The sequence below is a fragment of the Micromesistius poutassou genome (assembly GCF_964030765.1).
Source record: "Micromesistius poutassou genome assembly, contig: SCAFFOLD_1169, whole genome shotgun sequence".
Taxonomy (NCBI): domain Eukaryota; kingdom Metazoa; phylum Chordata; class Actinopteri; order Gadiformes; family Gadidae; genus Micromesistius; species Micromesistius poutassou.
Window position 1 is genome coordinate 1 of NW_028177445.1, and position 16,617 is coordinate 16,617.

The following is a 16,617-nucleotide window of genomic DNA, read 5'->3' on the forward strand; positions in this document are numbered from 1 at the left end:
TGTTGTGCGTCCACAGTGTGTGTCCTGAGCCTGTGGTTGTTGTGTTGCAGAACTGGGCGGGGATGCGTTGCCCCTACAAGCTGCTCCGGATGATCCTGGCGCTGGTCTGCAGTGAGTCCTCCGTCCTCCGTAGTTCAGAGCATTTCAACTCCACCCTTTTCCCCGGCCTCATGTCATTCTCACGCGGCGGTGCCGCTCAGGGCTCTAGCGTTGTGCTAAAGGCGTATGTCTCCTATTGGACAGAGTGAAGAGAGGTGAGTCACACCGCATGGCTGCTCCACGATCTGTGTGAGCTCTGATTCACTCTTCATGACTCAGCAATATGTTGTGTCCATCTGTCCACCGGCTCCTTCCAACACTACGCCTAACGAGCTCCCGCCCAGAGCTGCACAGCAATCATTCATCTTTAAATCCACAACAACATTCTCTCTCTGAGCTGAGATTAAAACCTCACTTTGGGTTCCTTGATCTCGGGCCACAGAACTAGCTTAACCAAAGACCCTCCAAACGTCCCTTCAGAGAGAGAGGGAAGGGGACAGGAACCAAAGGAGACACCATACTCTGACTGCACCAAGTCGCCCTGTGGGGAGACACACTGGAGACTAGTCTGCAGGGATCGCCACCAGCACCTCCACCACCACCAGCACCAGCACCACCACCACCACCACCACCATCACCATCACCACCACCACCACCACCACCACCTCATCATCACCACCACCACCACCACCACCACCTCATCACCACCACCACCACCACCACCTCATCACCACCTCATCACCACCAGCACCACCACCAATCACCAGCACCACCACCACCTCATCACCACCACCAACACCACCAGCACCACCAGCACCATCACCTCATCACCACCACCAGCACCTCATCACCACCACCACCAACACCACCAACACCACCAGCACCACCACCTCATCACCACCACCACCACCAGCACCAACACCACCAGCACCAGCACCTCATCACCACCACCACCATCACCATCACCACCACCACCAGCACCACCACCACCACCTCATCACCACCACCACCACCACCACCACCATCACCATCACCATCACCTCCACCATCACCTCACATCACGTGTTTCTCGAGCGTGTCGTGGTTCTAGCGTGTCGTGGTTCTAGCGTGTTGTGGTTCTAAGCTCTGTGTGTGTGGTTCTAGCGTGTCGTGGTTCTAGCGTGTTGTGGTTCTAGTGTGTCGTGGTTCTAGCGTGTTGTGGTTCTAGCGTGTCGTGGTTCTAGCGTGTTGTGGTTCTAGCGTGTCGTGGTTCTAAGGTGTGTGTGGTTCTAGTGTGTCGTGGTTCTAGCGTGTCGTGGTTCTAGCGTGTCGTGGTTCTAGTGTGTCGTGGTTCTAGCGTGTCGTGGTTCTAGCGTGTCGTGGTTCTAGCGTGTTGTGGTTCTAGCGTGTCGTGGTTCTAGCGTGTCGTGGTTCTAGCGTGTTGTGGTTCTAGCGTGTCGTGGTTCTAGCGTGTCGTGGTTCTAGCGTGTTGTGGTTCTAGCATGTCGTGGTTCTAGCGTGTTGTGGTTCTAGCGTGTCGTGGTTCTAGCGTGTTGTGGTTCTAAGGTGTGTGTGGTTCTAGCGTGTCGTGGTTCTAGCGTGTTGTGGTTCTAAGGTGTGTGTGGTTCTAAGGTGTGTGTGGTTCTAGCGTGTTGTGGTTCTAAGGTGTGTGTGGTTCTAGCGTGTCGTGGTTCTAAGGTGTGTGTGGTTCTAGCGTGTTGTGGTTCTAGCGTGTCGTGGTTCTAAGGTGTGTGTGGTTCTAGCGTGTTGTGGTTCTAAGGTGTGTGTGGTTCTAAGGTGTGTGTGGTTCTAAGGTGTGTGTGGTTCTAAGGTGTGTGTGGTTCTAAGGTGTGTGTGGTTCTAGCGTGTTGTGGTTCTAAGGTGTGTGTGGTTCTAAGGTGTGTGTGGTTCTAAGGTGTGTGTGGTTCTAGCGTGTCGTGGTTCTAGCGTGTCGTGGTTCTAGCGTGTTGTGGTTCTACGGTGTGTGTGGTTCTAAGGTGTGTGTGGTTCTAAGGTGCTGTGGTTCTAGCGTGTCGTGGTTCTAGCGTGTCGTGGTTCTAAGGTGTGTGTGTGTGGTTCTAGCGCGGTGTGGTTCTAAGCCCCGTGTGTCCCCAGTGAGCTCGGAGGTGGGCCGGGCGGTGTGGTTGCGGTTCTCCCCCCCCCTGCCGTCGGCGGGGCCCCAGCCCAGCTTCATGGCCCACCTGTCGGGGGCGGTGGTGGGCATCAGCATGGGGCTGCTCATCCTGCGCAGCTACGAGGAGAGCCTGCAGCGCCAGTGCACCTGGTGGGTCATCGTCTTCTCCTTCATCACCTTCCTGCTCTTCGCCATCTTCTGGAACATCTTCGCCTACGAGCTGCTGGGGGTCCAGATCCCCACCCCGCCCTGATGAAGACCCCCCCCTTTAGGGGTCGCTTAACCCATGGGGGGGGGGGGGGGGGGTTCCCATACACACACATGGACTCTGGCCCCTCCCCTTTAGTGTGGGGGGGGACTCTGGCCCCTCCCCTTTAGCGGGGGGGGGGTCCCCATACACACACATGGACTCTGGCCCCTCCCCTTTAGTGGGGGGGGGGACTCTGGCCCCTCCCCTTTAGTGGGGGGGTCCCCATCCACACACACTTTTGGTTTAGTTTCCAGGAACGCGCGCTCTTTGAATCCAGCTGTTTTCCCTTCAGATCCGAACGATGTTTTTGTTCCAGATGCTCACCAGGAGAGATCTCTTTCATTAAAGAGGGACGAGAGAGCAGTCAGTACACTATATATATATAACAACCAATCGGCACTCACTTCCCAGAATGCATTTCTGAAGTCATTCATGTCCTCCATGTTGGCCATTTAAAGACCCTGTGAAATGTAAATACCCCAGTGCACTCTGGGAAAGTCTGCCTCATCTACGACAACACGAGTCGACCCTGAGCAACAGCAGCGCGTAGTGATGAAACGTTTCCTTTATTTTATATTGTTGTCTTTACTTCTTCTGTGAAGCAGCTGACCAGCGTTCGTCTGTGCTGCCTGGAACCAGCCCCCAAGTAGCACGGCCCTCACGCCCTGACCCTCCCAGTAGGCCTACAGCGTCCCAGTAGCTCCCAGTAGGTCTACAGCGTCCCAGTAGCTCCCAGTAGGTCTACAGCGTCCCAGTAGCTCCCAGTAGGCCTACAGAGCTCCCAGTAGGTCCCAGTAGGTCTACAGAGCTCCCAGTAGGTCCCAGTAGGCCTACAGAGCCCCCAGTAGGTCTACAGAGCTCCCAGTAGGCCTACAGAGCTCCCAGTAGGTCTACAGAGCTCCCAGTAGGCCTACAGAGCTCCCAGTAGGTCTACAGAGCTCCCAGTAGGTCTACAGAGCTCCCAGTAGGTCCCAGTAGGTCTACAGAGCCCCCAGTAGGTCCCAGTAGGCCTACAGAGCTCCCAGTAGGTCTACAGAGCTCCCAGTAGGTCTACAGAGCTCCCAGTAGGTCTACAGAGCTCCCAGTAGGCCTACAGAGCTCCCAGTAGGCCTACAGAGCTCCCAGTAGGTCTACAGAGCTCCCAGTAGGTCTACAGAGCTCCCAGTAGGCCTACAGAGCTCCCAGTAGGTCTACAGAGCTCCCAGTAGGTCTACAGAGCTCCCAGTAGGTCTACAGAGCTCCCAGTAGGTCCCAGTAGGTCTACAGAGCCCCCAGTAGGTCCCAGTAGGCCTACAGAGCTCCCAGTAGGTCTACAGAGCTCCCAGTAGGTCTACAGAGCTCCCAGTAGGTCTACAGAGCTCCCAGTAGGCCTACAGAGCTCCCAGTAGGCCTACAGAGCTCCCAGTAGGTCTACAGAGCTCCCAGTAGGTCTACAGAGCTCCCAGTAGGCCTACAGAGCTCCCAGTAGGTCTACAGAGCTCCCAGTAGGTCTACAGAGCTCCCAGTAGGTCTACAGAGCTCCCAGTAGGTCTACAGAGCCCCCAGTAGGTGATCAGCATGTAGGAGAAGGGCCCTTTGATGTATTGTGTGCAGACGTTCTCGTGGTTCTGTGTGTTCCGTTGCTCAACAGAACATTTGAAGAAGTGTTTTCTCAGAACGCTCCTCAGACGACACTGTGGATACGATCACCACCAGGAGAGAACCGGCTCTCAAAGGAACGTCCTGGTGCCATGGAGACCGACTCTGACACCTCGGTCGTCTGACGTCTGACCCACAGGTCACAGGTCACAGGTCACAAGCTGACCACTAACCTCTCAAAGCGCTGTGCAGAATATCTCATTTCACGCTCCAGAAGACGAGACGTCTACAGCGGACTGTTTCTGTCTGACAAGATCCACTGCCTCCTACTGTTAGCCCACACACACACACACACACACACACACACTCACACTCACACACACACACACACACACACACACACACACACACTCACACTCACACTCACACCCACACACACACACACACACCTGTCCATGCCCTAACTCACAGGCAGGGGTCAGGTGTGTCACCTGGTGACCTTTGACCTTCCTGTCCCAGAGGGCATTGGGGCAATTCAGACTGAAGCCGTTTCTCATTCTTAGGGACTTTATGCTTTGTAAAGGAATGTACCCCTCTGTTTGATTCCATGTTGATAGTGGATGTGTATATTGTATGTTCATAATTAAGAGTATATTTATTTGTATTTTTTTCCGTTATGGATAAGAGAATACTTGTTGACTGTTGTGTTCTGCTGCCGTCCTGTTGTGTTCTGAAGCAGAACAGACCCAGTGCTGCCTTCAGGACTTCATTCGCCATCGCCGTTCAATATTTCTGCGTGTAAGCGATCAGATAATATTTTGCATTGTGAATATTCAAAAAGATATGATATGAAACGGACGAAGCAAACTTAATTTTTTTGCAAATACATGCCTGTAAAATACCACTAATAAACCACTAAGGAGATGTTCACGTAGCTAGGAACATTTAGCCAACGTGCTTACCAGAGGATATGCTAGGGCGGCCCACGTCAAAGGACACTCATGAACCTCCGTCCTCCAGAGGACTTCAGCCAGAGAGCCCGTTTGGAAAAAGATTCACTTCAATAGAAACTCAATTCAGTCCATCCAATGAGATCCGTTCATAGATCTATTATTCATGTCGTCTGACTTCCCCCGGAAAAAAATGTTTGATGCATTTCTCAGACTTTTACCAATTCGGTTGTAAACCATCTCTCCAGTTTATTATGGGATGGATGCCAGGAGAGAGGATAAAAGAAAAGAGAAAACATATCTCATCACATCTCAACCACCTCTGTGGTTCGTGTACAGGACTGACGGCTCCGCCCACAGAGCCTCGTCGTCTTCATCCTAGACCCTTGTTGCCCTCTTGACCTTTAAAACAAAACGCTGAACATCACGGCGACGAAGAGTAAACCATCCCTGCGTTAAGGGCCGTCATTCATTTGTAATCTTCACATATTCTTTATTTTCTTTCATCTCTTATTGGTGCCTGTGTTCATCTGTGACCTCATCTTAAAGGTTTAAACCGCCGTCCCAGTAGGTAGGCAGTACCGACCAGTACCAACCAGTACCAACCAGTACCAACCAGTACCAACCAGTGCATCCCAGTAGGCTGGTTCCTGGCTTTCAGCCAAGCTCCATCCTCCCCGACATAGGCCGCTCCTCCGCCTCCTCCTCCTGCTGCTCCTCTTCTTCCTCCTGCTCCTCCTTCTCCTCTTCCTCCTCCTGCTGCTCCTCTTCTTCCTCCTGCTCCTCCTGCTGCTCCTCTTCCTCCTCCTGCTGCTCCTCTTCTTCCTCCTGCTCCTCCTTCTCCTCTTCCTCCTCCTGCTCCTCTTCTTCCTCCTCCTGCTGCTCCTCTTCTTCCTCCTGCTCCTCCTTCTCCTCTTCCTCCTCCTGCTCCTCTTCTTCTTCCTCCTGCTCCTCTTCCTCCTCCTGCTCCTCTTCTTCTTCCTCCTGCTGCTCCTCTTCCTCCTCCTGCTCCTCTTCTTCTTCCTCCTGCTGCTCCTCTTCCTCCTCCTGCTCCTCTTCTTCTTCCTCCTGCTCCTCTTCTTCTTCCTCCTGCTCCTCTTCCTCCTCCTGCTCCTCTTCTTCTTCCTCCTGCTGCTCCTCTTCCTCCTCCTGCTCCTCTTCTTCTTCCTCCTGCTCCTCTTCCTCCTCCTCCTTCTCCTCTTCCTCCTCCTGCTCCTCCTCTTCTGCTCCTCCTGCTCCTCCTCCTCCTCCTGAGACAGACTAGGTTGAGGCAGGCCTAGCTCCTCAGGAGGCCCAGTGTTTCTCCTGGAGGAGGTGCTCTGTTCTCTCCTGGAGGAGGTGTGTTGAGGCCAGCATGAGGACGGGGAGCAGCCCTGTCACATGACCTCTGACCTGTCACATGACCTGACCTGTCACATGACCTCTGTGGCTCATTAATAGAGGACATGGGGACATAAGCACCGGCTATTACTCTTCCCATATACATGTATATATATATATATATATACATATTATGTATATATATATATGTATATATTACGTATACATATATATATACATATTATGTATATATATATGTATATATTACGTATACATATATATATATATATATATATACATATATATACATATTATGTATATATATATATGTATATATTACGTATACATATATATATATATATATACATATTATGTATATGTATACATATTATGTATATATATATGTATATATTACGTATACATATATATATATATATATATATACATATTATGTATATATACACGTGTATATATATATATATATATATATATAAAGAAAATAGTTGTGTGGTTCCAGGCGTGACCCTGGTCTCTCTGGAGCCCGAGATAAACTCTTCTCTGCTGGTCGAATAAAGTCTGCTTTAGTAAAGTCTGCTTTAGTAAAGTCTGCTTTAGTAAAGTCTGCTTTAGTAAAGTCTGCTTTAGTAAAGTCTGCTTTAGTAACGTCTGGTTTAGTGAAGTCTGGAGCTGGGCGGCCCCACAGTGAGTTGCTCCTCATCTCTCTGCCTCCTCCTTTGTGTTCCCTGTTCTGGTATTGGTTCCTGGGCTTTGATGCCCTTGTTGTGTTTAAACTGACATGTTGTTGCGTGCCATACGGTTCTAGTGCCATCATCATCCTTTGTTTGTACTTGTTGATTTCTAACCCGCTGTGTGTAACGCCCGATGCCTTGTCAGTAGAACCCCCAGAAGGCCTGAGGTGCTGGGCCGTGGGGGTCCAGCGTTCTGTCCCCCGTCTGGAGGAGCTCCAGGCTGTGTGGGAGCAGCAGCGCTGTGTCTTTAGGTCCTGACTGGATCACTGCCATCCGCTTGCGTTGTCGTCTGCCTCTACTGCAGGAGTCCAGCAGGCCGCCGTAGCTAGAGACAGACTTACTGTAATCACCAACACAAACATCTGTGGACGCCCATGACCCCCGTCCTTCAAGTTAACGCCAACAGCCCCACTCGACGCAAACAATAAATGGAAATATTGTGCCATTACGCTCCCTGACAGTAATCCAATAATATAGCATTTTACTGTGAAGCCTCAGGGACCTGGCTGGTGTCGTCCACACCCCACAGCGGTCCAGGCGGTGGTCGTTACTGGTGCTGCTTTAACCCATACGATGTGTTACTGTTATCTCCCGTCGCTGGACGAGGCTTCGGTTCCACCGCCCGGGGCCTCCTCGGTCCGGGGTCAGTTCTCAAAGTGCCAACCTGACGTGAGCTGGCAGACGCCGGGGGTCCGCTTTGGGAGCGCAGATCGCTCTGATCTCCACGGTGCAAATCCACCGCTTCTCCTGAGTGGACCGTCAGCTGGGGGGAGCTCAGAGAGGCCGGGGTCAAAGGTCATCTAAGCTGACCTGCGTTCCCAACACGGCGCCAAAACGGCCGCTCGGCCACGCCCCGCCCCGACCAGGGCCACGTTTACAACGCTCCATGTGAAGGAACTTAATGGAACTCAATTTACAAAATATGGATCATTTATATCAAAAGTCCTCATTATTTCATGATCTATTGTACTTTTCAAATGTTCTGAACAGAACCATTTTATATTGTGTATATATATCTTTATATACATATACTGTATATATATATAAAGATATTGTTTTATTTTGTACTGTTCATTGTACTTGCCTTTCATTTAGCGAACATCATGATTAAAGAACAATACTGTGGCAACAGTCTGCTGTGCTTCCTACACCTCTCCTCCCCTCTCCCCCTTCCTCCTCTCCTCCCCCCTCTCTCCTCTCCCCCCTCACACCTCTCTCTCCTCTCCCCCTTCCTCCTCTCCCTCACACCACTCTCTCTCCTCTCCCCACACCTCCTCCTCTCTCCTCTCCCCCCTTCCTCCTCTCTCCTCCTCTCCCCCCCTCACACCTCTCCCCCCCTCTCTCCCTCCCCCCTCCTCCTCTCCTGGGGGGTGGCCTCAGGGTGAATCCCTGTCAGGGCCTCGTTCATCAACGTGTGTCCACTAGAGAACAGTTCATTCATTCAGGAGGTTTTTCTTCCATATAAACAAATTCACAATTTATTCAGTCAGATGAAACGAGACCTGTGGCCAGGTCAAAGGTCAAAGGTCAACCATGAACCCGTAGGAGGGGACGACGAAGGGGCCTTCAGTCGGTCCTCCTCTTCTTCGTTGGTCTCTCGTGGTCGGCCTCCGGGCTCCGCCTCTCGCCGCCCTCCGCCGCCTCCAGCAGGGGGAGCTGCAGCCGGCCGGCCACCGCCCACGCCCACAGGCAGCGCTCCGCCCTGTGGGGGGTCCAGCCCCGCTGGGGGTCCGCTGAGGAAGAGGAGGGGGCGCCGGGTTAGCTTAGCAGATCCTTCATGTGCTTCTGGATGTTCTCCAGGTACATGAGGGTCAGAAGAACCTCCTTTAACCTTCTTCACGAGGAGACCGGGAGCGTGGGAGGAGCTCCATGGGGTCCTAGTGCCCTCTCACCGTGGTCCCACTGGGCGGGGCTAGTGGTCCCACTGGGCGGGGCTAGTGTCCCACTGGGCGGGGCTAGTGTCCCACTGGGCGGGGCTAGTGTCTCACCGTGGTCCCACTGGGCGGGGCTAGTGTCCCACTGGGCGGGGCTAGTGGTCCCACTGGGCGGGGCTAGTGTCCCACTGGGCGGGGCTAGTGGTCCCACTGGGCGGGGCTAGTGGTCCCACTGGGCGGGGCTAGTGTCCCACTGGGCGGGGCTAGTGGTCCCACTGGGCGGGGCTAGTGGTCCCACTGGGCGGGGCTAGTGTCCCACTGGGCGGGGCTAGTGGTCCCACTGGGCGGGGCTAGTGTCTCACTGGGCGGGGCTAGTGGTCCCACGGGGCGGGGCTAGTGGTCCCACTGGGCGGGGCTAGTGGTCCCACTGGGCGGGGCTAGTGGTCCCACTGGGCGGGGCTAGTGTCTCACTGGGCGGGGCTAGTGGTCCCTCTGGGCGGGGCTAGTGGTCCCACTGGGCGGGGCTAGTGTCCCTCTGGGCGGGGCTAGTGGTCCCGCTGGGCGGGGCTAGTGGTCCCTCTGGGCGGGGCTAGTGGTCCCGCTGGGCGGGGCTAGTGGTCCCACTGGGCGGGGCTAGTGGTCCCACTGGGCGGGGCTAGTGGTCCCGCTGGGCGGGGCTAGTGGTCCCACTGGGCGGGGCTAGTGGTCCCACTGGGCGGGGCTAGTGGTCCCACTGGGCGGGGCTAGTGGTCCCTCTGGGCGGGGCTAGTGTCCCACTGGGCGGGGCTAGTGGTCCCACTGGGCGGGGCTAGTGTCCCACTGGGCGGGGCTAGTGTCTCACTGGGCGGGGCTAGTGTCCCACTGGGCGGGGCTAGTGGTCCCACTGGGCGGGGCTAGTGGTCCCGCTGGGCGGGGCTAGTGTCTCACCGTGGTTGAGCTGGGCGGTGCGCTGCAGGAGGCTCTCCAGGTAGCGCCGGTAGTGCCGGGCGGTGTACTGGACGGGGGTGAGTCCGGGCACGCTCCCCACCCCCTCGTCGGACATGAAGGCCGCCAGCTCCGGGCAGCCGGCCGCCAGCACCGCTGGGGAGAGGAGACGACCAATCAGGAAACACTTGAGCAGCCTCTCGGCTAAAGCAACACTGTGACGGTGTCAGCCGTGGGGGAACGTGATTGGTGGAGCCCCCCTCTGACCCCCCCGCCCCTTACGTTACCGGAGGCGGTTGCCGGGCCGACGGCCTTCAGGGCGCTGAGCTCTGCGATGGCGGCGCCGACGTCGGGGAGGAGGGAGAACGCCGTCCGGGAGCGGAGCTCCACCGCCGCCGCCGCGTTGGACGACAGCAGCTGCTGGAGCCGCGGCCGGAACGTCCCCCTCTGGGGAGGGGTGGAGGATCAGAGGGGTGGAGGACCAGAGGGGTGGAGGATCAGAGGGGTGGAGGACCAGAGGGGTGGAGGATCAGAGGGGTGGAGGATCAGAGGGGTGGAGGATCAGAGGGGTGGAGGACCAGAGGGGTGGAGGATCAGAGGGGTGGAGGACCAGAGGGGTGGAGGATCAGAGACAGAGGGGTGGAGGACCAGAGGGGTGGAGGATCAGAGGGGTGGAGGACCAGAGGGGTGGAGGATCAGAGGGGTGGAGGACCAGAGGGGTGGAGGATCAGAGACAGAGGGGTGGAGGACCAGAGGGGTGGAGGACCAGAGGGGTGGAGGATCAGAGGGGTGGAGGACCAGAGGGGTGGAGGATCAGAGACAGAGGGGTGGAGGACCAGAGGGGTGGAGGATCAGAGAGGTGGAGGAGCAGAGGGGTGGAGGATCAGGGGTGGAGGATCAGAGGGGTGGAGGTTCAGAGACAGAGGGGTGGAGGTTCAGAGGGGTGGAGGATCAGAGGGGTGGAGGATCAGAGGGGTGGAGGATCAGAGGGGTGGAGGATCAGAGGGGTGGAGGATCAGAGACAGAGAGGTGGAGGATCAGAGGGGGGGAGGATCAGAGGGGTGGAGGATCAGAGGGGTGGAGGATCAGAGGGGTGGAGGACCAGAGGGGTGGAGGATCAGAGGGGTGGAGGATCAGAGGGGTGGAGGATCAGAGGGGTGGAGGATCAGAGGGGTGGAGGATCAGAGGGGTGGAGGACCAGAGAGGTGGAGGATCAGAGGGGTGGAGGATCAGAGAGGTGGAGGACCAGAGGGGTGGAGGATCAGAGGGGTGGAGGATCAGAGGGGTGGAGGATCAGAGAGGTGGAGGACCAGAGGGGTGGAGGATCAGAGGGGTGGAGGATCAGAGGGGTGGAGGATCAGAGGGGTGGAGGATCAGAGGGGTGGAGGACCAGAGGGGTGGAGGACCAGAGGGGTGGAGGATCAGAGACAGAGGGGTGGAGGATCAGAGACAGAGGGGTGGAGGATCAGAGGGGTGGAGGTTCAGAGGGGTGGAGGATCAGAGACAGAGAGGTGGAGGTTCACTGACAGAGAGGTGGAGTGGAGGTTCAGAGAGGTGGAGGTTCACTCAGAGAGCTGTGCTCAGGCCACGGTACAGACGCTAATGAGCCGACACTCGCACGGGTACGCGACCGTATGTACAAGAGGCCACCGTACTCAGGCCCACAGGCCAGGAGCACAGTGGGGGGGGGGGGGGGGGTACTGGAGTACGGTACAGGAACACTCTGCCCAGTGGGAGTGCGTCCTAAAGAGACTGTTCATAGTGAGATCAGGGAGGCAGACTTACAGTCAGCTTCCATTCCATCAGCTTCACCAGCTCTGGGTGGGTCACGTATCGCTCAGACCGGCTGGAGATGAGAGCGGGCAGCTGCTCCTGGAACCTGGAGGAGGAGGAGCAGGAGGAGCAGGAGGAGGAGGAGGAGCAGGAGGTGGTAACAGCCTCACTGGACACACTGGACCACCTCCATCTCTCATACTCTCGTGTTACAGTGGGGGTCTGACACATTGTCTCCTTTTGATATTTAGAATTCTTATTATTAATATTAATAATTACCACTTTTCAAGGGGTAGAAGTTTTCCCGACTTCTTCCCCTTCACGGCGGACCTGGCCTCCACCACGGCCCAGTACTGGTCGGAGACGCGCCTCCACCGGTCCGGGTCCTCACAGGCGAACAGACCGGACCTGCTCATGGCTACGCACAGTTACACACAGTTATTAAAAACACAACCTGATGGTAGCAAATGGTGAACAACTACGATGCTATTGCTTTAAAAATACTTCAGAACGTTAAAGACATTATTTAAAACACTGCGTTTTAAAATTGATTCAGTGCAACACGAGTTTCATTTTACCTCTAAAAAAACGTCCAGTTTATCTCGACAAAGTGGTACAGCTTGATTCTCTCGAATACAATATATTATCATGGATCGCGTATGATAAAGTGCACGCAATGTAGATAATACTCTACTAATAAAACTGTACTCTACTCATCATGTTTGGTTTGTGATCACAGACGGTAATCTCGCGAGAACTGGAGACGAAATACTATTTCCGGCCGTGCAGTGAGAAACAAGTTTCAAAAGGTTAGTTATCTGAAGAACTTAAACGGTTTATAGATAAATGGTCTACATTTTTTACCACCAACGAAAAAACACACATCAGACATATACACAAACACACACTATTGCACCCTTAAGGCATGCCGTGTAAAGCAGGTTTATCAGCAGCACTAGCCGGCTACACGCAGAGAGCTAACGCTAGCATCGTTAGCATCACAACATTAGCATTAGCATCACAGCGCGGAGCTCCTTCCGGTCTCGTGTCCCTCACAACAGAACAGAACCTCGTCTTCTACCTCCAGAAGTTCTGACATGTCCTCAACAAGTCACTTTGTGCACCGGCCACATAAACCCACCTCCTCTCTTGACAATTAAAGAGTTTATCAGCGCCTGGTTTCACTGAATTAAAAGTGTCTGTCCCTCCCTCTCCCTGTTGGCTCTGTTATGTATTCTAGTGTTGAAGTCCGTTTTGTCGACCCCGACCACAGCGTCTGGAGGATGCGGGAGATGTGATAAACATCATCTACCCCTAGGTAAGGGAAGAGTGTTTGTGTTTACTGTGTAGTCACACATGATTAGTATTTACAGATGCGTGTATGATAAGCGCCAACTCGAGGCACGTTCTGCTTGGGTTAAGATGATGGACCACAGAGGGGGAAAGAGCTAAAGGTTCAGTATTCGTCATAATGCGTTGTTCCTAACATGTTGCATGTTGTGCAGCCGTCAGCTGGTGTCCCCGGAGAGAGCTCTGTTCCTGAACTACAAACACTGCGTCAGGTGAGTATTTCTGGAGCTTTATATAACCGCGTAACCTTGCATCGTTTCAGAATCTACTCCCGCCTGTTGTGTTGCTCCCTGCGCCCCCTGGTGGCCGATAGACGCAGAGACGACCTGAGCAGAGTCTGTCTCCCTGTCAAGCTGTCCTTCATACCCTAACCCTCTCGTCATCAGCGGGTCCATTGTGGGGTTCTCTGATGTATTGAGTCAGTCCTAGCAGGTCCTAGAAGGTGACCTTCTCCCCCCCCCCCCCCCCCCCCCCAGGACCATGGAGAAGATGTCGCGGGTCTCCACGGCGCTGGGCAGCGGCGGCGGCGGCGGGGCCATCAGCGGCCGCACCATGTTCTGCCACCTGGACGCGCCCGCCAACGCCATCAGCGTGTGCCGCGACGCCTCCCAGGTGGTGGTGGCCGGCCGCAACATCTTCAAGATCTACGGGCTGGAGGACGAGCAGCTGGTGGAGAAGCTGAACCTGCGCGTCGGCCGCAAGCCCTCGCTCAACTTCAGCTGCGCCGACGTGATGTGGCACCAGATGGAGGAGAACCTGCTGGCCACCGCCGCCACCAACGGCGCCGTGGTCACCTGGAACCTGGGCAAGCCGTCGCGCAACAAGCAGGACCAGCTGTTCACCGAGCACAAGCGCACCGTCAACAAGGTGTGCTTCCACCCCAGCGAGGTGTACATGCTGCTCAGCGGCTCGCAGGACGGCTTCATGAAGTGCTTCGACCTGCGCAAGAAGGAGTCCGTCAGCACCTTCTCAGGTAGGGCCGCGCTCTGCCCCGGGGGGGGGGGGGGGGGGGGCGTCAGCACCTTCTCAGGTACCCCGGGGGGGGGGGGGGGGGGGGGGGGGGGGCGTGTGTGGAGGGGCCGCAGCACGAGTCAAACTGCTCTGGTCTGGTTTCATAACACGGCCGATATATCAGATGGATGAAGCGTGGTGCTTTAGCCTCAACCAGACGCAGTGTAGAGTCAGCGTCTTACCGCCTGGTAGACGGACTCCTCCCATGTGGTTCTTTTAGGGCCCGTACCGATTCCCTTCAGCCTTCTCCGCTGACCGATGCGCCCGTACTGATTTTATTGAGCTGATGTTTGGAGCCGATGCTGCTCTCGCTCCCTCAGTTGACGTCATAAAAATGACCCAACGATGATAACGAATGTTACAAGACTCAGTTTAAAAAAGGAACATTTATTGAACTGTCTGTCAATCATGACGGGGGGAAAAAAAATTAAAAGAAATTACAAATTAAAATAAAATCTGCAAAAAAAAATCGGCCGATGCTGAGACACGCAAAAAAAACGCAAAAAAATCCAAACTATCAGTAATAATGTACTAAGGTAATGTAGAGTAAGCGATGGCTGAGCGCTCCCCTTGGTCCCCAGGTCAGTCGGAGAGCGTGAGGGACGTCCAGTTCAGTATGAAGGAGTACTTCACCTTCGCCGCCTCCTTTGAGAACGGGAACGTGCAGCTGTGGGACATCCGCCGGCCGGACCGCTACGAGAGGATGTTCACCGCCCACAACGGGCCCGTGTTCTGCTGCGACTGGCACCCGGACGACCGGTGACTCACTCTGCCCCCCCCCCCCCGCCGCCGCCGCGCTGCTGCGTCGAGCCGGCTGCTGGTTACCGTCTGGGCTGAACCCCAGCGTGTATTATTGTGTTGTTGATTCTTTGTAATATTGTCAACCGGTCATTTTAATTTTTATTAGAATTAGCTGTTTGTACCGTTGTGTGATGTGAGGTCACGCCTCCCTTTCCCGTGAATTAAGTGTCTGTCTGTCTCTGTGTCTGTCTCTGTGTCTGTCTGTCTGTCTGTCTGTCTGTCTGTCTGTCTGTCTGTCTGTCTCTCTCTCTCTCTCTCTCTCTCTCTCTCTCTCTCTCTCTCTCTCTCTCTCTCTCTCTCTCTCTCTCTCTCTCTCTCTCTCTCTCTCTCTCTCCAGGGGCTGGCTGGCCACCGGCGGCCGGGACAAGATGGTGAAGGTGTGGGACATGAGCACCACGCGGGCCAAGGAGATCCACTGCGTGCAGACCATCGCCTCCGTGGCGCGCGTCAAGTGGCGGCCGGAGCGGAAGTGGCACCTGGCCACCTGCTCCATGATGGTGGACCACAACATCTACGTGTGGGACGTCCGCCGGCCCTTCATCCCCTTCGCCACCTTCGAGGAGCACAAGGACGTGACCACGGGCATCGCCTGGCGCCACCAGCACGACCCCTACTTCCTGCTGTCGGGCTCCAAGGACAGCACGCTGTACCAGCACATGTTCAAGGACGCCAGCCGGCCCGTGGACAAGGCCAACCCCGAGGGGCTGTGCTTCGGCCTGTTCGGGGACCTGGCCTTCGCCGCCAAGGAGAGCCTGATCAGCAGCGACGCCAACAGGAAGCCCTACCCGGGCGGGGACCGCCGCTACCCCCATCTTCTTCTTCAAGAAGCCGGACCTGACGGAGCAGTTCGCCCACGTGTCCAGCGCCCTCAGCGTCTTCGAGACCGGGCTGGAGGGCGGCCGCATGGACTGGTTCTCCCAGACGGCGCGCCTCTACCTGCTCAGCGGGAAGCCCTTCGCCGAGCTGTGTGACCACAACGCCAAGGTGGCCAAGGAGCTGAACCGGCCTCAGGTCAGCCCCCCCCGCCCCCCGCCCCCCCCCCCCGCCCCCGCCCCCCCCCCCCCCCCCCCGATCGGCAGGAGCAGACCGAAGCAGCGGATAACGGATCTTGTTTCTCCCTCCCCGTCCTGAAGGTCTCCACCACGTGGACCATGGTCCGCATCATGTTCTCCGACCCGGCCAACCCCAACCTCAGCCTCAGCGCCAAGCTGGGCACACTGCCTCTGATGAACAGGTACGGCCTCCAGCCTCTGAACAGGCTCCTGTGGGAGGGTCCTGTGGGTGTGGGAGGGTCCTGTGTGTGTGGGAGGGTCCTGTGTGTGTGTGTGGGAGGGTCCTGTGTGTGTGGGAGGGTCCTGTGTGTGTGTGTGGGAGGGTCCTGTGTGTGTGTGTGTGTGGGAGGGTCCTGTGTGTGTGGGAGGGTCCTGTGTGTGTGTGTGTGTGTGTGGGAGGGTCCTGTGTGTGTGGGAGGGTCCTGTGTGTGTGTGGGAGGGTCCTGTGTGTGTGGGAGGGTCCTGTGTGTGTGTGTGGGAGGGGTCCTGTGTGTGTGGGAGGGTCCTGTGTGTGTGTGTGGGCGGGTCCTGTGGGTGTGGTGGGTCCTGTGGGTGTGGGAGGGTCCTGTGGGTGTGGGAGGGTCCTGTGGGTGTGTGGGAGGGTCCTGTGTGTGTGTGGGAGGGTCCTGTGGGTGTGGGAGGGTCCTGAGGGTGTGGGAGGGTCCTGTGTGGGTGCTGGTGGGTCCTGTGGGTGCTACGGCCTCCAGCACCACCAGGGCCCGCTCCAACGCGGGCTCTGTGCTCTCCCGTAGCTTCAGCATGAAGGACATGGGGGCGTGTCCGGACAGCCGCGCCGACCGGGGGAAGGAGGGCCGGCTGGACTCCGCCCACCT

At 56.0% G+C, this 16,617-nt stretch overlaps 3 protein-coding genes across 3 annotated transcripts; 2 read left to right on the top strand and 1 right to left on the bottom strand.

Annotated features, from left to right (window-relative positions):
• Window positions 1–50: 50 nt before the first annotated feature.
• LOC311376128 (rhomboid-related protein 1-like) lies at window positions 51–2,405 on the top strand (the record flags this gene model as incomplete). The annotated part of the gene is made up of 2 exons (XM_084491008.1): window positions 51–111; window positions 2,134–2,405. Coding segments are annotated over 2 exons (333 nt in total), but the record flags the coding sequence as incomplete, so codon positions are not given.
• Window positions 2,406–8,381: 5,976 nt separating this feature from the next.
• LOC311376129 (uncharacterized protein) lies at window positions 8,382–12,287 on the bottom strand. Its single transcript, XM_084491009.1, has 6 exons — window positions 12,149–12,287; window positions 11,850–11,988; window positions 11,583–11,676; window positions 10,085–10,244; window positions 9,801–9,953; window positions 8,382–8,732 (listed from the first exon to the last, which is right to left on the bottom strand). Exons 2-6 carry the CDS (start codon window positions 11,984–11,986, stop codon window positions 8,566–8,568), a joined length of 711 nt encoding a protein of 236 aa, XP_084347135.1. The 5' UTR covers window positions 11,987–11,988; window positions 12,149–12,287; the 3' UTR covers window positions 8,382–8,565.
• Window positions 12,288–12,334: 47 nt separating this feature from the next.
• wdr24 (WD repeat domain 24) lies at window positions 12,335–16,612 on the top strand (the record flags this gene model as incomplete). Its single annotated transcript, XM_084491010.1, is given in 9 exon segments — window positions 12,335–12,379; window positions 12,811–12,888; window positions 13,076–13,132; window positions 13,396–13,893; window positions 14,513–14,690; window positions 15,070–15,540; window positions 15,542–15,743; window positions 15,866–15,966; window positions 16,537–16,612. Coding segments are annotated over 6 exon segments (1,521 nt in total), but the record flags the coding sequence as incomplete, so codon positions are not given.
• Window positions 16,613–16,617: the final 5 nt, after the last annotated feature.

What these genes read in the sequence shown, in the direction of transcription:
- LOC311376129 (XM_084491009.1), bottom strand. Translation starts at nt 11,986, where the DNA reads ATGAGCAGGTCCGGTCTGTTCGCCTGTGAGGACCCGGACCGGTGGAGG. An exon ending in CTTCTACCCCTTGAAAAGTG is followed by an intron (nt 11,677 to 11,849) that starts GTAATTATTAAT and finishes CTCCTCCTCCAG; the next exon opens with GTTCCAGGAGCAGCTGCCCG. An exon ending in TGATGGAATGGAAGCTGACT is followed by an intron (nt 10,245 to 11,582) that starts GTAAGTCTGCCT and finishes ACCCCTCCCCAG; the next exon opens with AGGGGGACGTTCCGGCCGCG.